The sequence below is a fragment of the Staurois parvus genome, unplaced genomic scaffold (genome assembly GCF_062004578.1).
Source record: "Staurois parvus isolate SC_StPar_1 unplaced genomic scaffold, SC_StPar_1.0 ptg000130l, whole genome shotgun sequence".
Classification (NCBI taxonomy): domain Eukaryota; kingdom Metazoa; phylum Chordata; class Amphibia; order Anura; family Ranidae; genus Staurois; species Staurois parvus.
In genome coordinates, this window is record NW_028317926.1 from 2,023,562 (window position 1) to 2,048,728 (window position 25,167).

The window sequence follows — 25,167 nt, forward strand, 5'->3', positions numbered from 1 at the left end:
CCATGGTTTCTCAACCAGGGTTTCATGGAACCCAAAGGTACCTCCAGAGGTTGCTAGGGGCTCCTTGAGCAATTTCTGCCTCTCAGATAAGTTACTACTGACACAATTGATCTTTTCAGCTATATGTAAGGGAGTAATTCTTCCCAATAGTCACACGTTTAGGAATCATTCTTCCCACTAACCATCAGACCAATGTATCATGAGTTTTAGATATAGTAATTTTCCCTGAGAAGGGAAAGTTATTTCAAGGGTTCCACTGTGTTGAAAAGGTTGAGAAAGGCTGAATTACATGCTCACAAACAAGAATAGTGCCTTGATGTAAATACAATTGTGCTAGGAGTTGATTCTCCCCTGGAGTAGTCAGATTTTCTACCAGGTTCAAAAGCACATTTCAAGTGAATAATAATGCAGGTAAGTTTTTAAAATACTTGATTTTTTGTGCCAAGACTTTTTTTAAGTTGCCGACAGGGTCTATTTAAGTGCCTAACACAAATCTGCCAGCCATTTTAAATATCTATAGGTAAGACCTGCCTAAGGGCAGACACCACATAATGGGGTTGATTTACTAAAATTGAGAGTGCAAAGTATGGTGCAGCTGTGCATAGAAACCAATCAGCTTACAGTTTTTTTTTGTCAAAGCTTAACTGAACAAGGTGAAGTTAGAAGCTGATTGGCTACCACGCACAGCTGCACCAGATTTGCAATCGCATGAATATTGGACAAAAGTAGTGCATGAACTACTTTGAAGTCGCACGGGTATGAATGGTACTCATTGGGAAACATGGGGTGCAACTTGTCATTCGACATTAATACTTTTACTTGTGTATGACCCTTAACACAATTTCACTTTATGTTTAAGGATATAGGTTCCCTAAATTCATGACAAATACCTACCAACTACTATTACCCTGTCTAATGAGGTGCCCAGTGGACAGGAAGATGACAGTTGGTGTAGTTTAGTTCTTAAAGTGGTTGTAAACCCTTACTTATACCCAGTGAAGTTACTGGCCTCAGGTAATACAGAGATGAAACAAATCATCCTACATAGGTTGTACCTGTTTATCTGCAGGCGCCTACATCCACTCAAAGTGCAGACTTTAGACAGTACCTCTCAGCTCTAAAAAACAGGGGGCAGGGAGCTGATGTTACATCAGTGAGAACTCTGAAAGCTGATTGGAGGGAAGAGACACACCCACTCCACACAACTCACAGAAACAGAGCTGATGTTGTCAGTCACAGACTGTGCCCTCCCCTGTCGCCATTTTATTCTTGGTGTCAGGAAAACTTGTCAGAAGTTTTCCTGCAGACAGCAGAGGAATAAGGCAGCAGGCAGAAATTACACTTAGTACTCTGGATTGAGACAAGTACACTTTATAGAGGCAGTTTACAACCGCTTTATAGCGAACCTGTGGTCTGCCCATGCAGAGCAAAAGAACGGGTTATACAGCATATACTTACCTTCCTTTTGCTGCTCCACTGGTCTGTTCAGTGGCCAGAAGCAAGGATAGAAAGTCCTGTGCAAGCTCTTATCGGATCTACAGTCAGAGCTTATATAAGGCTGTGTACTCTCCATAACCCCCATGTGATAGTGCTTGACCAATCACTAAGCATCAGTCAGGAATGGAAGGAAAGGTGAATATATGCCACAAAAGGACTAGACTTTAAAGAGCTTTCTGCCTAACAATGTAACAGCTGGCAACTTGTGGTCTCTGCTCTTAGGCAGAACATCTACTGTTAAAATATTTTACTTGCATTTGAAGAAGGTGCATTTGAATCCTTTCCATTCTGTGTTTATTTGTTTAATGTTGACATACAGGTTTCTGATTTCTGTATAACAGACGTATGGATATACAGACACAACTGATAACAGAAAAAATGAAGTCTTAAAGTCAAGTAGATTAGCTTCTGTTTGTGCCCTACCTGACCTCTTTTTCCAAGCTGCAGAGCTTGGAAAAGAGGTCATAGACCTCTAATCATACAGAGATCATTGATCGACATACAAGCAGATATCTCTGCTCAAGTACTGTAGAAATAACCCTGGAATTTGGTTGATGCCAAGGGGATTGGTCCATAGTTGTTAACAGTTAAAGCGGTATTAAACCCAAAACAAAAAATGTAATATATTTCAGTTTACCAATCATTAGATGTGGTGGCTGCATTAGTCTGCACCTGTAGTGAGGATTGCGAAAAGGCAGGCAAGAGCATTTTATTACAGAGGAGACATTGCATGTGTCTTCTGCAATAAGAGCCTGCCTATTTACATTTTTTTCATTTCCACTTTAAGAGACCAAGCTGTCCAGCAACAGTAGCAAATAAAGGATTGATACAAACCAATAACACGAACAGGAGTGTTTACAATGATCAGATCTTATGTAGGTATGTAAAACCTTTAACCAAAAGAAAAAAAAAATGATGCTGTAACTGCTCAAAGGATAAGTTCACCTTTTCTAACATGTTACATACGTATTTAGAGTGAAACATGTAACATGTTACTAATACAGTAGACACGCTCCCCTCCACAATCCCCCATTGTGTCATCAGGTATAGGGAGAGGATCCCCCACCCGCTTTAAAAACAGCACAGCCGTGTGGAGCTCCAAGCGCACAGCTCCATCATTCATTCACACAGATCTGTAAATTAATGCCATCGCAGCAGACGGCTGGTAGTTCTCAATGAACTGCAAGGGTTCTGGTGAGCGCTCTTGTAGTTCACTGACACTTCCTGAACTTCAGTACCTGTCTGCCTGTATGGGAGGTACGGGCAGACAACTTTTCTAAGTATCTGCACAAGCCTGACATTGCACCCACGATCTGCTGATTGCAGGTGCAATGTTCTGCAAACCTGCAAACGCCTAAGAATAAAAATAATACCTAAAAAAAATGTGCATTTATTTTTTTAAAGTGAACTTAGACATTAAGTGTTAGCTGGAGTGCAGCTTTAGTCTTTTTTTAGTCTCTAAATCTGCTAGTGCATCTAACACTATCCTCTTCACTGACTGATATTGCTGCTATCCAAGGGTGGCTCTTACACTGGAGATGAGCCACCCTAGGAAAGGAAGTATGTTACTGACCAAATCACCAGGTTAAAATAAAGGGAAAAAAACCCTAAACAATACAAATGCAGCCACCACATTTAAGGTAAGGTTGGTAAGCTGCAACATAATACAATTTTGTTTTGCAGTTTAATACCACTATAGCTATGGAAAGAGTTCATATACATGGAATATTACAATAAATTATTAATTTTAATACAGAACAACTCATATCTGTACCAGAAACAGTATATATATATATATATATATATATATATACACACACACACACACACACACACATACACACAGTACTGGGCAAAACTTATAGGCAGTTGTGAAAAAATGCTGTAAATTAAGAATGCTTTCAGAATCAAAAGTGTTAATTTTTTTTTATCAATTAACCAAATGGAAAGCATGTGAACAGAAATTAAATCCAAATCAAAGCAGTATTTGGTGTGGCTACCCTTTGTCTTCAAACCAGCATCAATTCTTAAAGGTTCACACAGTTTTTAAAGGAACTCTGCAAGTAGGTTGTTCCAGACCTCTTGGAGAACTAACCACAGAGCTTCTGTGGATGTAGGCTGGCTCAAATCTTTCTGTATCTTCATCTAATTCCAGGCAGACTCGATGTTAGGATCAGGGTTCTATGGGGGCCAAACCATCACTTCCAGGACTCCACTTGCCTAGTGGGCACTTATACCCCCTTCCTTACCAGGCCAATTTTCAGCTTTCAGTGCTGTTGTACTTTGAATGACAATTGCGCGCTCATGCAACATTGTACTCATATGAAAAAAGCTGTTAGGAGCATTTTAGTAGCGTTTAGCAGCAATTAGCATTTTTGTCTGCTGAAAAAACGCTCCAAAAAAACTCTACATAAACATTTTTTTTTTCTGTTCCTAGATGCTGAAGCTCAAAAAATGCTAATAGCCTAAAGAAGTGTGCATGGGCACAAATAATAACACTATTTAGCTTCTAAGAGCTAAAATGCTTCTAACAGCTTCTAGGAGCTTAAAAAAATGCTAGTGTGCATGGAGCCTTAAAGAGTCCTGGAACTGATGGTTTGGCCTCCACAGATCCCTGATTACAACATCATCGAGTCTGTCTGAGATTACATGAAGACAGAAGGATCTGAGTCAGGCTACATCCACAGAACATCTGTGGTTAGTTCCCCAAGATGTTTGGAACAACCTACCTGCCGAATTCCTTCAAATAACGTGTGCACAAGCACTGCGTGTAGCTAGAAATATTGATACTGTTTTGAAGCCAAAAGCTGGTCACAGCAAATATTGATTTGATTTGGATTTCTCTTCTGTTCATTTAATTTCCATTTTGTTAAGTGATAAAAAATAAACTTTTAACGCTTCTATTTCTGAAAGTATTCTTAATTTACAGCATTTTTTTCACAACTGCCTATAACTTCTGCACAGTACTGTATATATTTTGTAATACAGTAATATAATTATAGTTAAAAAAAACTACAAAACTTTGCAGGTCTATTTGGCTTCTGCACAAATTTGAAAAACAATTTGACATCTTAGACTTTTCCAATCAGTCTATGCTTCACACAAAACAATAACATGCCTAAGACAGTAATATTATACCTGGGATGTAACAAGATGCAGCATTATTGCCATATTAGGAAGACACATTTTCAGCTGCTTAGCCTGAATAGTTGATGGGTGTTTACGTCCTGATACATTGGATAAGGCACTGAGAATATCACCTATAAAACCAAATTATAGCATAAACGAACAGGGTATACATAGATAGGAGAAACTAATATGCCTAGATATTACTATTTGTTCTGGTAGTTTTTTTCTCCTAAAAGAGATAATGTCACTATGCTAATAGCAAGGTGTACTTGCCTCGACTCTCGACCAGCCCAGGTGAATAAATCATAAAGAGCAGCCTCAGCCTACATGTCTCCACCAAACCACACACCCTCATGCATTTCGCCCTGCCCACCATGGTGCCGGGTGTAATACATCAGAGTATGTGGTTTGGTGGAGACTTGTAGGCAGAGGCCTCTTTTTATCATTTATTCACCTGGGCTGGTTGGGAGAAGTGATGATCCTTTGCGCCCTTTACATTTACTAGCTCCTTGGATTGCTATTAGGACAAGCCTGCACCCCATGTTCTGGGACACAGTGATATGCTTTCAACTCTAATTTCAGCTTCTCCAACAGCAATCTGACAGGTCGCAAGGTTGACCCTTCCTTGCCAATTCCTTGCTGTAACAGTCCGTCCCAGGTTAACCTTAGTATTTGAGCTCACCCAAGTGAACAACATCACTGGCCACACACATGACAGAGTCTGAGTCTTGCAATAAGTAGCTCAGGCCCAAGCATGTCACAGGAGGGGGTCACATGCACCCCCCCTGATATTCAGAAGCTTTGCTCCTTAAGAACACTAATGTGGGGGCTCTAACAGAGCGGGGAGGCAAAAAAGGAGCATGAGTAATGGAGCATACCTTGTTGAGGGGGCTGGCTATCAACAGAAAATTCCCAGCCAATTTATTCTAGATGTCAATAAAGTTTGAAAGATTTAAAGCTAAACTCCATTCAGCATAAAACAACTGTCATGAAATGCCTCCCTCCAACAGACCTCTTGTTTTGTTGCAGCATCTCCAGTGCTATCACATACAGAGCAGGACTAGTTATTCTGTTCAGTCTTGTGATTCACATACTTCTGCCATATTGCACAGACAAATAATTATTTATTTTTCCTCGCTCAGGTATAGTCCCTCCTTTGTCACCTGCCCGGTCATTGAATAAACACTTTAAAGTAGCTGAGCAGTTGTGCAAGGAACAGGTTGGAAGCAAAGAGGTGGCTCAGGAAGCTGCAAAGCTAAGCCAGGAAATAAGGTGCTCACAAAGTATAAGGCAAGCAGAACAGAATATCCTATTTTGGCAGGTAAACCATTTACAAATATGTATTTCAAACATCCATTTAGCTGTTTGCTGGGATTTAACATACATTTATAAATTATTTACCAATAGTCACCTCCTCCATATTATTATACAGATTTAAGATGTCCAAAAAAGAAACTGTGAAATCCGTTCACGTCATGCACATTACCCAGAATTCCTGGCAGCTCCTGTACAATGTGATGGATGAGGAGGTCCAGACAAACTGACAGGTATTCGTTGATGCTTTGCTGCTCCTTTCCTGGTGTGGTTTTTCGGCTGTCTCTTTCAATGTACATCACAAGTCTGAAAATAAGTAAATGCAAAAGATAAGACCTTTTGACAACATAAAATAATATATCATTTCTTCCAATGTCACCTGAGTCAAGTTGAGAAAACTGGAAAGGAACTGACACACATAGAGGGAACAGAATGATTTATTATTAAATTAAATGTACTCTAGCCTTACAAATTTCTCTAAATTATAAGTTTTAAAGAAATTAAATAACTGAGTATTTTATTAATATTATCAATTGTTTGTTTATTGGAATGTAATTTGAAACATGCTTTTATGAAGTAAAGTAAAACGGCAATAAAGTTTATATATCCAGAGTACAAAAAAGGCTGAGCTGTGGGGAGTGTGAATTCTCACAGGTCTAAAACCATTTGCTTGATAAACAACCCTATTAGATATTGGTTCAGCAATGTGTAGTAAAAAAAATTGTCACTAGTCCTCATTAACTTCAAAGCGCTTTTAGCTAAACATGATAAATTCCTCCAACATAGGCACTTGGGTTTTCTTTGTTTTACCTTTGAATCAAAAGTTATATCAGGGTGAGGAAAGACTGCATAGTTATGTCAAACTAATTCAACACATGAAGCCACAGATTCTGCTTTGGTACAGAGTGAAACCTTTTGTGGGTAAAATAGCATTTCTATGAAATCTTAAGGTGTATAGTCATCATAATAATTATTATACAGGATTTATATAGCCCCAACAGTTTACGCAGCACTTTGCAACATAAGGGCAGACAGTACAATTACAATACAATTTAACACAGGAGAGATCAGAGGGCCCTGCTCATTAGAGCTTACATTTTAAGAGGGTGGGTCATAAGATATTAAGCAAAATAAATGTGGGGGATGGGCTGATGGAGAAAATACATGTACAGTTGGGGGCAGGATAGGCCTCTCTGAAGAGATGAGTTTTCAGGGATCGTATAAAAGTGGACAGAGTAGGAGATAGTCGGACACATTGGAAGAAAGTTCCAGAGGATGGGAGTGGCTCTGGAGAGATCCTGGAGGCAAGCAAGGGAGGAGGTGACAAGGGAGCTAAAGAGCAGGAGGTCTTGGGAGAAAAAAAGAGAATGATTAGGTTGGTATTTTGAGACAAGGTTAGTAATGTATCTGGGAGCTGTGGATGGCTTTATAAGTTACAAGTATTTTGAATTTAATTTGTTGGGTGCGTGGAAGCCAGTGGATGGTTTGGGAGAGAGGGGCGATAGACACTGAACGGTTGCTAAGGTGGATGAGCCTGGCAGCAGTATTTATGATGAACTGAAGGGGGATAACCTATGTAAAGGTAAGCCAGTGAGGAGGGAGTTGCAGTAGTCAAGGTGGGAGATGACCAGGGAGTGAGTTAGAAGCTTTGTGGTGTCATTGGTTAAGAAGGGGCGTATCTTGGAGATGCTACGAAGGTTGAGGCGGCAAGCTTTGGACAGTGATTGGATTTGGGGCCAAAAGGAGAGTTCAGAGTCTGAGATTATATCTAGCACCTTGGCATGCGGGGACGGGTTAATAGTTGTGCCATTGATCTTGACAGAGAAGTCAGGGAAAGGGGAATGTAAGGGAGGAAATATTATGAGCTCGGTTTTGGATAGATTGATTTTCAGGAAGTGGCGCGACAGTGATGCGTGAGGAGACTGATGGAGTGAGGTGAGGGGTAGAAAGAGAGATTTGGGTGTCATCAGCATAGAAATGGTATTGAAAGCCATGGAAGGCAATCAACTGACCCAGGGAGGAGGTGTAGATTGAGAATAGGAGGGGTCTAAGAACAGAACTTTAAAGAACTTCAACTGAGAAAGGAAGAGGAGAAGAGGAAGTAGAAATGTGACACTGAAGGTGCGGTGGGATAGTTAGGATGAGAACCAGCAAAGAGTACAGTCATGAAGACCAAAGCCATGGAGTTTTTTGAGGAGGATGGAGTGTCCACTGTGTCAAAGGCAGCAGAAAGGTCCAGGAGTAAGAGTAGAGAACAGGGTCCATTGGTTTTAGCCGTTAGTAGATCGTTTGTGAGTTTAAGGAAAGCAGTTTCAGTGGAGTGTTGAGGGTGAAATCCAGACTGAAGGGGATCAAGAAGGTTGTTCTCAGTGAGATGGTCGTTTAGTTGATTGTAGACCAGGTGTTTAAGGAGTTTGGAGGAAAAGGGGAGTAAGGAGATGTTGTTAAGATTGCTGGGGTCTAGTGAGGGCTTTTTAAGTATGGGAGTGACTAGTGCATGTTTTAGAGAGCTGAGGAAGATCCTGGAAGAGAGGGAGAGATTGAAGATGTGAGTTAGAGAGTGTAGGACAGAGCCAGAGGGTGACCACAGCATTTGCGACGGAACAGGAGGCAAATGGTTAGGTGGACGTTAGAAAAAAATTTAGCAACCTCGTTTGTAGTAGTGGGGTTGAATGCAGGGGTTAGTGATTGTACCATAAAAATGGGGCAAAATTAGCAAAGAGGTACAAAAATGTGCTAATATTCTTAACCACTTGCCTACAGGGCACTTATACCCCCTTCCTGCCCAGGCCAATTTTCAGCTTTCAGCGCTGTCACACTTTGAATGACAACTGCGCGGTCATGCAAAACTGTACCCGTATTACATTTTTATAATTTTTTTGAGACAGAGCTTTCTTTTGGTGGTATTTAATCACCTCCAGGTTTTTTATCTTTTTCTAAACAAATCAAAAACAACTGAAAAGTTTGAAAAAAATGTTTTTTCTTAGTTTCTGTTATAAAATTTTGTAAATAAGTGATTTTCTCCTTCACTGATGTGCGCTAATGAAGCTGGAGTGATGGGAACTGATAGGCTGCACTGATGGGCACTGATAGGCGGCACTGATGAGGAGGCACTGGTAGGTGGCACTGATGGGCATTGACAGGAATCACTGATGGGCACTGAAAGGCAGCACTCATATATGGCACTGATAGGCGGCACTGACTGGCATTGATAGGTGGCACTGAAAGGCAGCTCAGATGGGCACTGATATGTGGCATTGATGTGCACTGGTAGGCACTGATATGTGGCATTGATGTGGCACTGATGGGCACTGGCAGGTGGCATTGATGAGCACTGACAGCTGGCATTGATGAACACTAACAGGTGGCACTGATGGGGCTACTTATCATCAGGGCACACTGATCATCAGTGTCCTGATGATCAGTGTACATATCCCCTCTGAGGAATGCCGATTACCAGCTCTCCTCTCCTCACAAGCTATCAGCGTCATTTCCTTATACGGCAGGCGGGAGGCGGTTAAAGCAAACCTAGTCTTATAGTTTTTTCATGTTATATGCATACAGAACATGTAATATATTGCATTCCTTAGATGTGGTGGCTGCAATAGTTTTCACTTTTCTAGCTTTTTTTCCTTTATTTTAACTGGTGGCTAGAACAACTTTGCCCTCTCTAAGTCAATTACAATACTTGCAGGTAGGTATTATTTTTAAAGAAATCACTAAATAGATTATTTAAAAAGAAGTATGGCCAAAGCTTTTCTGGCCATACAGTACTTCTCTTGTGGGTCACTGGAGTACACTTACTTTTTGCTCTCCTGTGACCAGGGGCAGACTGACAACTCATGGGGCCCCTGGGCAATAGGGGATCATGGGGCCCCTGTGTCCTTGCCCACACTCAAAAAAGCCTACAAAAAAGGTACAGCAAACTTCAGAAATAGTGAATGGTGACAATCCGTGGCCGTGGTGTTATAAATAATGGGTGTAGATTGCACTAACCAGAAAGTGCAAATTAATGCGCATTTGAGTAATTCAAGACCAACTGCTGGTCATCAGCATCCGGAAACTGGAACCAAAGGGGGTCATCTGGCAAGCGTCAGCTAGGCAGGTAGCACACCATCAAGGTCTCCAGGCACCAGGAATACACTCTCTCACCAGAACCAGGCACACAGGTAATGCAGAAGTCACCAAGGTTTGCCTTGGGGGGGGGTAGGCTCGCAATAAATGAGCCAAACAGAGAAGATTCCAATAGTGTAGTAGTTTATTTAAGCAAATGGGGGTAATGACAGAGTAAAAAGCACACTCACATGTAGGTGAATGGTGGTAACAAGATAGTCAAAATGGCCGCCATCTGTCCACATGGGCCATGCGGAGTGACGTCACAGGTTCTGCGCTTTCTGGTTAGTGCAATCTACACCCATTATTTATAACACCACTCCCACAGATTGTCACCATTCACTATTACTGAAGTTTGCTGTACATCCTATTTGCCATCAGTATATGCACTTTATGACGTCAAGTTTGGGACGTTTTTCACATGTCATTATTTGCAACGCTATTGAGCGTTCGTTTATATATATGGTTATTGATGCTGTTTAGATTATATTTTACTGTGATCCACTTTTACATTGTATGGGACTCATTACCTACATTTTATTTTATTTACACGTGATTTTATTATGGTTCATGATTAGCGCTGCATGTTTATTTATTCCATGGTTTTATAGAAGGTTTTAGAGGTTTTTACCTTTCATGCTAGCAGCTTTATGCTTATTTTAATAGTTCTTTCCACCACTGAAAGAAAGCTCAATTTGTGGGAAAAAAAGGACATACATTTGATTTGGGTGCAGCATTGAATGACCGCACAATTGTCAGTTAAAGTAACACAGCACCGTAAAGCAAAAAATGGCCTGGTCAGGAAGGGGGTAAATCCTCTGGAGGGCAAGTGGTTAAAGAGTTTCTTCTTTTCTCTTCAGAAAGTTAGTACCAGTTTTGTTCAACCTTTTTCATAGCTCAGAATTCTGTGATGACCCAATCATATAAATACCTGTCCTTGAGCGGTAGCCTTTGTGTTCTTGGATTTGTGTAAACATTGTAATTTTCTGGCAATTTATGATGTGAGAAGCAACAGCAGGGGATAGATCAGTCCCCTTTGCTTCCTCCCATATTGTGAATTGTTACAAAGTAAAGTCAGAGTGATCACTGGGGGAGCGGAGACTATAGGAATCCTTCTTTCAAACTGAAGCAAACCGATGACACTGTTTTTCTATTCTTGTCCTCTACATTATTCTTGTCCTCTCTCATACATTGAGAGAGTGTGTGTACACAGTCACTTGCATGGAGCTCAGGAACTGCTTGTTCACAACAAAAGGTACAATTTTTGGACTTTTGCTATATGCTGTTACATGTTGTTTATTCATGCAGACTTACAAAGTTACAGATGGGTCCTCCTACAAAATAATTAGAGCATACTTTTTTATTTTGCACTGATGAAAAGACTGCACTAAAGCTGTACAACTATGACTACACTGCAAAACCACAGGTGGCACAAGAGCTCATAGGATCTTAAAATGATGCTAAACTCGGGCTAAAAAATCTATTAAAGTATGTATTTTTAACTCCAAAAAGTAACTTCTATTGCTCTCAGCCTCCTGCCAATCTCCAAATTCCTTTTTTGACCAAAATGAACATGCACTGCTTTTTCCAAACAAAAAGAAGTTAAGGGGAAAAGGAGAGGAAGTTCACAAAAGTCATAACAGGGAGGCAAAAAATTCACAGTAAGAAATGATTTTGTGTAAAATAGTTTACAAGGTCACTAAGTAGTGGATGTGTCTGAATTCTTGACAATAAAAATTGTCCAAACCCCATTGTTGTAAAGCATTCTGCGTTAAGGGAGAATGCCAGGCAAGAACTCAAGGCAACTATAAATTACACAAATTATTGCAGCTTTGTATGCATTAATATATCAATAAAGGTATTAATAAATGGATCTAGTTTGGATGTGGAAGGGGGTGGAGAACAGCTAGTTTGTTAGTTTGTCTATTGCTGATGAATGTGTCTAGTGAACTGTATTCATTCCTTGTGTCTTCTATTTTCAAAAATAAAATTTATTTAAAAAAATGAGGCTTTAGGCCTTATTTACACTACCGGTGCTCTCTGAAGAGCAATTTGCATTCAGAGAGTATTTAAACTACCCCAATACTTACCTGAGCCTGAACGTGATCCAGCGCTGTGCACAAGAGAAGCGGCTCTCCTGGATCTCTCCCTCCTCAATAACTGTCAATCACAACCACTGAGAAGGAAGCAGGGCCGAGTCACACTCTGTGTGCCTCATTGACACCGAGAGGAGGCTCAGGAGCGAGCATACACAAGTGCCCCAGAGCAAGCTGCTTAAGGGAAGGACCGGGAGCACCGGTGGGGAACCCAAGAAGGGGAGGATTGGGGCTGCTCTGTGAAAAACCATTGCACGGAGCAGGTAAGAATACGTTTGTTATTTATTAATTTTTTTTTTTTTTACGTGAACCTTTAGTATCACTTTAAGCAAAAATAAGATAGGGTCTACATCAGTAGTAGCCATAGTGCTAAAAAATTTTCTTCACTCTGTATGGTGAGCAAGGAAAGGTAAATTGCCATTGGGGAAAAGATCAGCAGCAAGAAGATTACAAGCAAGACTGGTGACTGGTCCTTTGCCTTCCGCTTTCTTTTTTTGGCACAGTTTAAGTCCTTTTTAATTCCAAAGCACCAGGACCAAATTCATTTTTAAATAAACAATACGTCTATTCACAAATCTTAAAATCTTAGGTTTGCATTGCCACTAAGGCAGAGGCGTATTTTTCGCCTGGTAATTTTCTGTGGCTTTGCTTCAGAACTTTGAACATTAGGTAACAAAATGGGTTAAAAGAAAATCCATTATGAGCTTCACAACAGAAGAAAAGATTTTGTGTACTATACATCCAGCTACAAAATGGCTGCTGTTACAGAAGCTGTGAGAAAAGAATGACATCCGTTTCACACTGTGTCAACACATTTTAGATTCTTTTTTATCCTAGAACATATACAGGTATCTTCATTGTTTAGAAACAGGAAAAAACTGAACAGATACAATGCAATTTTCAAATAGCTTGTTGTAAACTAGCATAGCAATATAAAAATTAAAATCCTCCTGGCATGCTGAATCCTCATTTCAATTAATCATTTGGCTTGACCAGTATAACCGCAAATCTGCTCTACATGAACAATAAGGTTGAATGACATCTTATAGCCCATGTGTGAAGTGATTCAACTAACTGACCACCTTGAAGAAATCACATAAAGGCCAATACAAGCAATATTACAAGGGGTTTATTCAAAAGAGGGATTTTTCTAAATCCACATATTCATATATTTATTATATGCCTGTTCATACCAAAGAGAATCAGTGGATAAGACAAATATCATCAAGTTACCTGCAGTGGGTGGTGAGAAATAAATGGAACAAGATAGCTAAAGAGAGCTGCAGGCTGGGATATCTTATAAAACCACTGCTGCTGTTTTAGGTTTGTTCTCCCTTTACTCAATATATAGAGCATTCAGGGAAATAGATTAATAAACAGCATATGTCTTTTTTTAAATTGCAATACTTTTTATTAGGTTTTTAACAGATGATACAAACATTTGTTAGTTATGAAAACAAATTGCAACAAGTCTCAAAAATACAGCATCATCTGATTATTTAAGTGCATCCGGAGGTTAGGAAGTTGAGGTACAAGGACTGATGCACCTTAAGGCCAGGGACTCAAAGGTTTAGTTAGGGAATAAGAGAAAAAAGGAAACAAATGGGGGGGGGGGGTTATAGAGAGTAGATAATAAGGAGAAAAGGAAAGGAGAGGAAAAAGAGGGACAGTAATTTGGATTTGGATAAGTATCTTTTAAATAGCAGCAGGCTCTAGCAATTAAACCAACTTGGAACCAAACTTTGACAGTCTTCTGTGATATGTTGAGAGAGTGTAACAATTTGTAACATCATAGAAGCAGTCTAACAATCACCTGTGTTCAACCTAGCAGTCTCATGCATAAAAACACTGTATCTAGACAATATCTTACACTATGCAAAACCTAACTAATGTGGCAACTCTCTTTTTTTTTTAACAAGGCTGCTGCACATAGTGGCCCATGAGGGCAGGTACTCAAGTACGGGACTGATCACTATATGCATTACAGAGCTCTCTAGGCAATGAACGTACTGCACATTTTCTAACTTACTTTATGCAAACTGACTTTTTTTAAAATTCAGAAATAACACACTTCTATGCAAAATATTTTACTATATTTTTTATACTGCTAGAATAATATGAAAAACCCAGTGCAAGATCCGGTATATTAAGTGGCAAAACCCTGCAAACTACCAGCACTTGCTAAATCAAGATCAAAACTCTTCTCGACCAACTCATGCTGCCTTTGTGTATCATTATAAACATAATTTTCTAATAAAAGATTATTTCATATTTGAAGTGTTACTTTATAGAGGCAAAGTACTTGTTATTGTTGAGTCAGTACATTACTTGCAAATTTCACATTGCCTAATGAAGTCACTCAAATTGTAGATCTTTTTTCAATTGAAAATATTTTTATGGAGTTTATACCACAACGTATAAAAAGATAAGTCATGTCTTATAGGGTAACTACATTGCATCTGAGCAGCATAATCCAAAAAACACTATTTCATTCATTTTTATTATTCAAAGCAAACTTCTCCACACATCAATGTCTCCATGCTTTATCTTGCTGAGAAATCACTTTGAAAACCCCCATCCCCCAGCATTTCTGGTGTGGCCACCTAGAATAAAAGGGCAGATGATTCATGTAGTATTTCCTTCCTGGAATCTACCTGCCCTTAGCTCAGGCATACTGGCAGGAGGGTGTGCTTAGCTGAGAAAACCCCTCCTCTCTTCCTGAAAACTCCTGGGATGTATGACATCATTTGCCTAGGTCTGGAAACCAGGAAGTAACTGAAAAATTTGAAAATGTTTAAAACAAATATGATATACTTTCCTATCTATTTACTAATGCTAGCAGCATAAGGATTACAAGAGAGATTGAAGTTCTGCTTTAAACACAAAACAATGCTATTCACTTCAATACCGGGCACTTTTACCCCCTTTCTGCCCAAGCCAATTTTAATTTTTCAACGCTCTCACACTTTGAATGACAATTGCGCAGTCATGCAACACTGTACCCAAACTAAAATGTTATCATTTTGTTCACACAACTATTAATCACCACTGGGGATTTTATTTTTTGCTAAATTAACCAAAAAATGACCGAAATATTTGAAAAAATAACCCCACATTTTTCTTTGTTTCTGTTATAAAAGTTTGCAAATAAATAATTGTTCTTCACAAATTTAGGCCAAGATGTATTCTGCTAATTACTTTGGTAAAAATAACCCAAAACAGTGTTTATTATTTAGTCTGTAGGAAAGTTATAGAGTTCACAAACTATGGGATATATCTGAAAATTGATCAATCCTGAAGTACTGACAGCCAATCTAATTTATTGAGGCCCACAAATGTCAAAACAGTACAGATATCCTCCATATGACAGTCCAACGTATTTCATAACAGGCATGGCGAGTTTTTCGTCATTGTTTTGTCATAATTTTTTGGAAAATGAAGAAATTGAAAAAATAATTTTCACAAATTTTTTTTTTACATACTGTCACCAGTGCAGTACAGCATTAGCATATAACTGGTGCAGTGGTGATCAGGGACGCGGACTGGTGACAGTACGTTAAAAAAAAGAAAAAAAAAAAGATAATTTCTCAATTTTTTATTACATTTTTTCTCTTTTTATAAGATTTATTTTTCATATTGCAGTATGACCAAAGTAGTATGATGTTACCATAGTAACACTGTACTACTTTGGGGAAGTAATCAGTTTTTTTTTTTTTTTTTACACAATTTGATTGCTATAAGCATTTAACTAAATGAAATCGATTCATTCAGGTTTTTTTTGTTGTGATTAGCTGTGATTGGCCATGGCTAATCACAAGGCACAGATTGGCTGTGATTGGCCCAGCCTGTGCATGTGATCGCTGTGACCATTCACAGCTAGACACAGTTGTATACAATGGATGGCATGAAAGGAAGCCATCCATAGTATTCAACTGGCATGTGACCTTCTGTGATTGATCACAGCAGGTCACATGGTACTGGCAACAGGGCCGGTACATAGATCTGTCATCCGCCGTGTCTGAGGTACAGGGCCGGTGACAGATCTCACCACAGTGCGGCCCTGCGGGCACACGCAATGCACGATCTGGGAAGGACGTCATGTGATGCCCTCCCGGAGGGACGAGGTGTTTGCTCGGCCATCATTTGACCATAGGCTGGGCAGCAAGTGGCTAAATACTACATAAAGATTATGATCATGTACATAATATGTTATAATGTGAATAGTATCACACCACATCTATGTAGTTGATTACAAATAAAATATAACATGATAACATGATAATAAAAGTGAATAATTCAGTAGTACAGTGTCATATTTAAATTGTGTTGCTGCAAAGATAAAAAGTATACTATTGCAGGAGATTACTAAATTTATCAATTATCACAATATTGCTAGAACGTACACTATGACATATGTATCACAAATACTATATATTTCTTTTAATGGCAGTCAGTATAAATACTAACAGTTCACGCAAAAACTATATCAAATATTCATGGCATCAACAAGATTGGAAGTTTGTTCAATCGTCTGTTAAAATAACAGTCAGATGCACACTAGAGGTTTTTTTAAGCTCCTAGAAGCAGTTTTTAGCATTTTTTTTTTCTAGAAGCTAAATAGCGTTATCTTATGTGTCCACACTACTTTAGACTAGCATTTGCTGAGCTTCAGCATCTAGAAGCAGAAAAAAAATAGTTTTTGTAAACATTTTTGGAGCATTTTTTCCAGCAGAAAAAAACACTAAATGCTGTTTTTCTAGCTTTTTTTTCTCTCTAATTGTACTGTTAAAATGCTAAAAAAAAAGGTAACGCTTCTAAACACTCCTAACCCGCTACTAAAGACCGCTATTACCAGCGTTTTTATTCAGTGTTTTTTTATCCAATGTTTTTTGAGCTTAAAAAAAAAAGCTAGTGTCCATGAAGCCCAAGTGTGTCCAAAGACATACTTTATTTTGAGCTTTATGTTTCCTGAAAGGGAATTAATACAATTTTTCAAGATGTTGAAGAATGAATCTACTGTTTATGCTAATCAGCTCCTACCAAATCTATGTTAAGCATAAAATGTATTCTACCAAAGAAAAGTTTTACAGTGTGAGGTAAAGGTAGATTAATTGATGCAATGTTTTTCTTTGCTACTACGAAAATACATCCTGTTGCACTTTAGTATACACAGGTAATTGTTTTCATGGCAGGAATAGCAACTATGCTAAATATTGTCCAATCAGAAGTACAAGTGAAGTAATTAAGAAGATTTGACATGCAGAAGGTAGATAGTGACTTTTTAGGTTTGCCTAATTTGTAATGTTCTTAGAGCTCTGCCTCAAAATCTACAAAGTGTACATCAGATTTCGCAACCCTCTTTTATAAAAAATAGATTTGTTCAACTGTGTTAAAATGGCCCAAAGACTTGGACTATTGTGTCTGGAATCATGAAAGTAGAGATAATCACTTGAAAGTTAGAAAGAGAGACCAGCACAGTAAGTCAGGAATGCTGCAGGAGCTACCAAAGAATAGGTAACGGCATAGTCAAGGTTGGAAACTAAAGGCAAGAACACACTAGAAAAGAAAAAGAAAATGATGTAATCTAGCTCAAAACACATTTGAATTTTTTTTTCTGCTTTTAAACACCCCTATATGTTAGCCTATGTGTCCATGCACACATAGGCATTAACAGGCATTTAGAGGCAGGAGTGTTTAGGGGCAAAAATCTAAATGTACAAAAATTACGTTGAGAAAAGAAGCGCTTGGGCAGAAAAAGTGCCTAGGACCGTTTAGCGGTGAGCATTCATTCATATTCATGGGCAGAATAAATTCATATTCTGGCCAATTAAATGAATGAATGCTCAAATGCTTGACATGGATGAACGTGTCTAAACGTGCCTAAACACAATTCAAAAACATGGCTTTAGGTGCGTTTCTCCCGCTGCTTTTCACTTGTAAGGAGAAAAGAGTTCAAAAGAGCTGGGCAAACATTCAGTGTGCATGAGGCCTTAAAGTGGCTCTCAAGTCTTAAGTGTTTTTACCTTAATGAAACCCCCCAGCCCCCCCCCCTTGTTCTTACCTGAGCCCAATCCAATAATGTGCATTAGAGTAGCCGCTCCCGCCGCTGTCTCCCTCCTCCCTAGACAGACTGATAGCAGCGGGAGCCATTGGCTCCCACTGCTGACAATCAAATGCTGTGCCGAGCGAGCAGGGGGCAGGGCCAAGCCTCCCACTTTGTGTCAATAGGCGCAGACAGGGTGACTCAGGAGCGCTGGTAGGGGACCCGAGAAGAGGAGGATCTGCGCAAAACAGGTAAATATGATCGGTTTGTCATTTTAATTTTAAAAAAGGAAGCTTTAATGTCACTTTAAGGTTGGAGGCTGGCAAATTGTTAAATAGCAGAAAACACAGACACACCCAGAGAGCAGGGAGAGACCTTAAGGCTCCATGCACACAGGGCATTTTAATAACACCGATAATGTTAGCTGTGTAAAATATTTTTCGCGTTTGTATTTTATAAAAAAAATTTGGAGGTCAAAAAAACTCCATAAACTCAGGTTTGTCGCGATTTACCGCATTTTGCTGAGTTTTTACAGCTAAAAAAACTCCTCTAGAAACCTACTAGTCCTGGGGTTTTTTTCCAACCAAAAAACGCCCCTGCTAAAAAACCTTTATTACAGTTTTTGTGTGGATGGACACATAAGATAACATACTGAGGTGTTTACTGGCTTTAGAAAAAATGTCAAAAGCCAAAAACAGCCGCTGTAAAAACATCCAGTGTGCATGAGGACTTATAATAAGCAGTATGCAGTGGGGGGGTTAGGCATAGGCATTTGCAATGCACTGCAGTTTAAAAGGAATGTGCTGCTGGGCTGTTTACACTGATTATCCTGAAACAATAATATCTAAATGGACTCAATTTGACAATTTTTAGACGCAGCTTTTCAAAGATTGGTGAACCTCCGCCCATCTTTACTTCTGAGACACTCTGACTCTAAGATGCCCTTTTTATACCCAGTCGTGTTACTGACGTGTCACTGCCAATAAATTCAAAATTACCATATTTTTTTCTTAAAATGGTAAATTTTCTCAGTTTTTAACATTTGATGTGTTATCTATTTTTTATTGTGAAGAAAATATGGGTTTATCAGTTTTGCAAATCATTGCATTCTGTTTCAATGCAGATTTTACACAGCGTCCCAACCCCAACTATTTTGGAATTGTGGTTGTACAAACATAATTATGCAGAATAAATGCTTTTCTCAACAGAAATAAATAATTTACTAAGGTCAGGAGAAAGAAAAATCTAAATAATATCGCTGCAAGGCCGTTATTATGTTTACGACCATGTAAATTAAATTGCACTGAAGTGTTCCATTGGTATGCACAATATAAATTATCTTGCTATTACCATTAAATGTCAAGTCTCTCAATTGAACCTGAACAGACACAAAGTTACATTCACTCTCTGGAAGAAAAAGTAGATAAAACACATCTATATGCGCTGTGTGGTTTTTCAGCTAAAATACCAGCAAGCAGACAAGACAAGGATAACAATAACTAATAAAAAAATAATATGCGAGACATTTTATCAAGAAACATGCAGTCAATCCAACACCGTAATACTGCTGGTATTAAATCTGCTGCCATTTAGTTTAGCTTTATCTTTTGAACTAAAAAAATTTGGAAAATATAGGGTTTGTAGCAGAAAAGTTATTTATTATATATCTGTCTGCTTTGTATCTTTGCTTTCCAGAATTTCAGATTGCAATCTATATGTCTCATCTCAAACCAAATTACACACTAGATCTTAACAAATTCATTATACCATATGCACTAAATATACCATTTTCTGATAAGACATTTTAGCCTACTGCAAAAACCACAGGGATCTGAACAATTTTCACACATAGATGAATGTGATAATACTATTATTGAAAATCCATTAAAAAGAAAATGCATGTGAAACATTTAATGGGTTGTCATTTATATATTATTATTGATTATTATCATGGACCTTACTTATTGGACCTGTACTCTTTTAATTCTTTAATAGTATTCACGCAACCACAGAAGAAAAGCTAAAAATTTGGATTATCATGATTTGTTTACAGCCACAGGTTTAGGATGACTGCTTCAGATTCTTTACTATTTCGTTTGACCAACCCAGGCAATGGCCAAATCTCTTTTTACATCAGCTAAGGCATTTAAACAGTCAATGCAACAATATTCTATTGGTAATAATATAAGTAGCATAAAAAAGTGTATTAAAACGGATTAAGAAAGTACTGTTAAGCCAAAGCAATTTGGTGATGACCCGATCAAAGAAAAACTTGACTGATGCTCAAACCTAAATAAACTTGAGGCAGCTCTAAAATACATATTATTTAATCCCATAATGTCTTTATTTAAAAATAATTAAAATTATTTTATATAATGTATACCAAGCTTAAGCACAGAAATCCATTTTTATAGTAATTTCCTGTACTCCTCTCTGCAGGAAATAGGGCACAGCAATAGCTGTTTGCATTCAAACTACTTAATTCAGGTTAAAAATCCAGATGTCTCCTCTTCCTCGGAATACAAAAGGTATGAAGAGGATAGGAGATAATAGGTTATTCCACTGATCATTTAGTTGTGTGTGTACATTTGAAACTGAGCTCTATATACAAGCTTTTTTTCACAGACCAGCAAAGATACACCGATAAACAAGTGTAAAAGAGCCTAAAATTCAACCTGCTGGTTGTAACTTTAAGAAAGAAATCTGTATATTCAATATTTTTTACTTGACTGAATAAGCAATTAATAAAGAAAATTTGCAAATAAAACACCATAGTTCTCCTAAAAGGCAACCTGACCTGGTTCAGAGTATTTCTAAGGTAAGAAGAGTTTAGTGTGCCTACATTTTAATGCAAGTATCTTGGTTAGTCTTCACACTGATCTCTGTTTCTCTCTTGCTAGGATCCTATGCTCTGCATGGCACTACATCCCAACTTTCTGTCATTCATTGTCAGTACAGGGTATATTATGGTGACTGAAAGAATTTCCCTTAGTCAGAAAAGATTTAATTTTTGTTTCACAAAATCAGTATAAGGGACAGTAGTTACGTTCGATTTCATACTTTTCCCTCCAGCCTATGCCCCCTCCCCTGACTTCTCAATCAAGATCAATAATACAACCATCTGTCCCTCCCCTCATGCCAGGGTACTAGGTGAAATCCTAGACTCCCATCTGTCCTTTCAGCCCCAAATCCAATTGCTGTCCAAATCTTGTAGACTTCACCTCTGCAACATCTCCAAGATACACCCGTTCTTAACTTCTGAAATCACTAAGCAACTTATTCACTCCCTTGTTATCTCTTGCCTTGACTATTGTAACTCCCTCCTCATTGGCCTACCTCATCGCAGGCTATCCCCTCTTCAGTCTATCTTGAATGCTACTGCCAGACTCATCCACCTTACCAACCATTCCATGTCTGCCACCCCGCTCTGCCAATCCCTCCACTGGCTTCCCATTGCCCAACGAATAAAATTCAAAATATTAACAATAACATATAAAACCATTTATAACTCTGCCCCAAATTACATCACCAATCTTGTCTCCAAATATCACCCAAACAGTCCTTTCCACTCCTCCCACAACCTCCTGCTCTCTAGCTCCTTTGTCTCCTCCTCCCATGCTCATCTCCAGGATTTCTCCAGAGCCTCCCCATCCTCTGGAACTCTCTACACCAATCTATCAGACTATTACCTACTCTGCCCACTTTTAGGCAATCTCTGAAAATCTATCTCTTCAGGGAAGCTTATCCTGCCTTCAGCGAATAACGGAATCTTCTATTCCTCCTACCAGTCCATCCCCTACAGTTATTACCTTTTGTACCACCAGCCCCTCCCTCTTAGATTATAAACTCCAAGAAGCAGGGCCCTCCTAACTCTCTTGTATTGAATTGTATTGTCGCTGTATTGTCTCCCTTTATATTGTAAAGCACTGAGCAAACTGTTGGCGCTATATAAATCCTGTATAATCATAATAATTTGAACTGTCACTTGTACTGGTACTACCTGTCACAGCTAAAACCTTTTGTCCTATGCTCCCTCCCAAACCCATCTACTGGTGCTGCAGGGATTAACAGAGCAGAGGGACCTGTCACAGGTAATCATCAAGAGTGCCGATTATGCCCACTATATCTGCCCACCCTCCTCGATTCACAGAAGCTGAACTATATATATATTCCATGTATGAAAAGCACCCTATTTTAATTCATGGAAAATATAGTACAGCTTCTATGAAAGGAGGGGGGGCGGAAAAGGCAGGCATAGTTGGCACCCTTGATGAATGCCTTTGACCGGTCCCTGGGCTCTATTAACCTTTGCTCCCTCCCATACCCCACAGCCATAATCCTCTGGTGCTGCAGGGTATGGGATAGAGCAGAGGACTGAGTATTTATGCTCTGACAGCCAGTAGCAGGAAAAGGGACACTTCAGGTTAAATGTTAGCACCTTTCCTTGTGTTTTTTTTTTAAGTTTTACCTGGACTTAGGCTTTAAGTCCCATCTGCTGTCATACCACTGTGAAATGACAGTGTGGAAGACGAAGGATGACCATAAACTAGACAATCTGATTGTACAATCCCCTTTAGATCTACCAACAACTATATAGTTGAAGAGCCTGTCTGATTTGATATTGAATTTGTAAGGGTTGTCCTCATATTACATAGTTATGGTTGTTCTGAAAGGAATTTGTACTGAGACTGTACAACCAGATTGTAGTGCATGGCCAGCCTATCACAAATACTTGCAGGCACCACTAGATGCCTGCACTTAAGCGTGTTTATGTTTGCTACCTAAAATAAACATTTTATGTCAGGTCAGGTTTAAGTGGTTATAAAGGCTGAAGGTTTTTTACCTTCATGCATTCTATGCATGAAGGTAAAATACCTTCTGTCCCTCTCCTGTGCCTTCAGAGATTCCCCCCCCCCCCTCCTTCTGCTGTACCTACCTCAAACTCCATACCGAGTGGGACTTTGCCCTCCCCGACATATTCAGGTTACATCCCCTCCTCCTGACTTTATGGGCTCATCACCGTTATATTCACAACCTCATAACCAATAGATGTCTTACTATATGTACTGATTTTCCTCTAGGTTATTATGGTGCTGCTGAGGGATTGTTCCCCCCCCCCCTTATGTTTTGGGTTTTATGCACAGGTCACATATTGGCTGTCTATGATGGCCCCTCCCACCGCCTTGCGAACCTGTGGCACTGGTTGTCCTGGTGTCTTCCTGACTGGACAGGCCCACAATTAGGGGCAGGCAACTCCTTTCCTCCTCAGAGGTACCAGAAGCCTTTAAGCCTTTCATGATTTACAGGTTGTTGTTCTGTTGGGTTTACCCCTAAGCCTACGCCACTTAGCTCTTGTATTTTTAACGGGATTTGATTGTTTTTCCTCTGTTCACTGACCCTTTAACCTCTACCCCCCCCCTTTTTGTTTCTCATTCCTCCCTCTTTCGCAACCCCTCCATCCCTGGCAGCCTGGTACTAGCTTTTACAGTACAGCCATATGCCTGATGGTTGGGTTACCCCCATGTGTATCTTACCTGTTGGGATGCACACTCCACATGTTGGTTCTGTTGCACTGCATGCTTAAGCACCATTCCCCTTTCCTAACCTCTCTCTTTCCTTCTTCCCTTTTTCCTCATTTCCACAGACCTGGGACTCGCTAAGTGACCGCAACTTTTGACTCCTGGACCCCTGCTCATTGCCTATTAGTATGGCCCACCTCCTTAAAACCAATATGGCTTTAAGACCCTTGAAGATCTACTCCTAATATATCCACGTCTTCAACTCTCCTGCTAAACAATCTAAAGTATTTGATCATCTTAAGTCTCAAGCCGTGGACATAGAATGCTTGCAGGTGACCGGGTTCTCTCAGTTCTCCACCCACAGATATCTTTACCCTCACTAGCCAACCTTTTTCTCTGCCTCCACTCCAGAGAAACATAGGGGGGAGTTGATTGCTTTCAGTCATAACTTACTCTTCATTTGCCCCAGAGAAATTGCTGACCTCACGGGTAGATACTTACTCTTACAGGGTACCATCGGGGACTTTGGTTGGATTTTATGCCCTGAATAGGTTCCAACATAGATTTTTCTCTCATTTAATGCAGGTTGTCTCACACCATCAGAAGGGTATCCCCCTTCTTATGGGAGATTTGAATATGACACTCAACTCTTCTCTCGACAGATGCTACCTGAGTAGGGAAGCTCACCCCTCTGACACCCTTTCCGAGCCAATCATGTGTTCTCTTCTGCAGAGCTCTGGTTTGTTGGATATCTGGCAAGAACTCCACCCTAACTCACGGGATTACACCTTTTCACATCTGCACCAGAGTTTTTGAAGAATTGATCCACCTCCAATACCTCCCACTGGTGTACAAGATTTCCATCCCTGTCTCTATCTGATCAGATCATGACCCCTTGATTCTTATAGTGAATCTGGTGGATCTCCCCCGACCTACTTATCATTGGAGGCCAAACGAATCACTGCTTACCACAGAGACTTCCTATCTCCAGATACAATCCCATATTCAAAGTTATTTCTCAGAAAATTTAGGTGCGGTGACCTCAACCGTATCCCTATGTGGCTGATAAGGCCACTCTTAGAGGTCATTTGATCCAAATTGCTACCTCCCGAAAAAACGAGCTAGGGAAAAAAGGATGCAGGAATTGACCTCCATTCTGGCTCAGGTGAATGAGGCCTGGAACAGGAAATCTCCCCGATACTCTGGATACTGAACTTGACCTCCTTGCTACTGAGCGGGCCTAGAAGTCTATGCGCTGGACCAGGCAAAAATTCTACACAAGTTCTAACAAACCTGGATCCATGTTATCTAGGAAACTTAACTCGGTGGGCTGTACAAAAAAACCCATCCAGCTATGTGTTAGAGGTGGTGAACTCACTTCCGACCCCTTAAAAATCACTGGGGAATTTACAATCTTCCTGTCCTCTTTAGATGAGAATACACAGCCATTTGATGC

The 25,167-nt window shown here is 39.5% G+C and overlaps 1 protein-coding gene across 2 annotated transcripts in view; it reads right to left on the reverse strand.

The window, feature by feature from the left end:
* The window catches only part of ULK4 (unc-51 like kinase 4), an 898,798-nt gene that overhangs the window by 534,475 nt on the left and 339,156 nt on the right, over window positions 1-25,167 (reverse strand). For both annotated transcript variants that reach the window (XM_089672503.1, XM_089672504.1), the window contains exons 23-24: window positions 6,113-6,246; window positions 4,636-4,757 (exon numbers count right to left, since the gene is read on the reverse strand). In XM_089672503.1, the coding sequence (XP_089528629.1) occupies window positions 4,636-4,757; window positions 6,113-6,246 (256 nt within the window). The remainder of the gene's footprint in view (window positions 1-4,635; window positions 4,758-6,112; window positions 6,247-25,167) is intronic.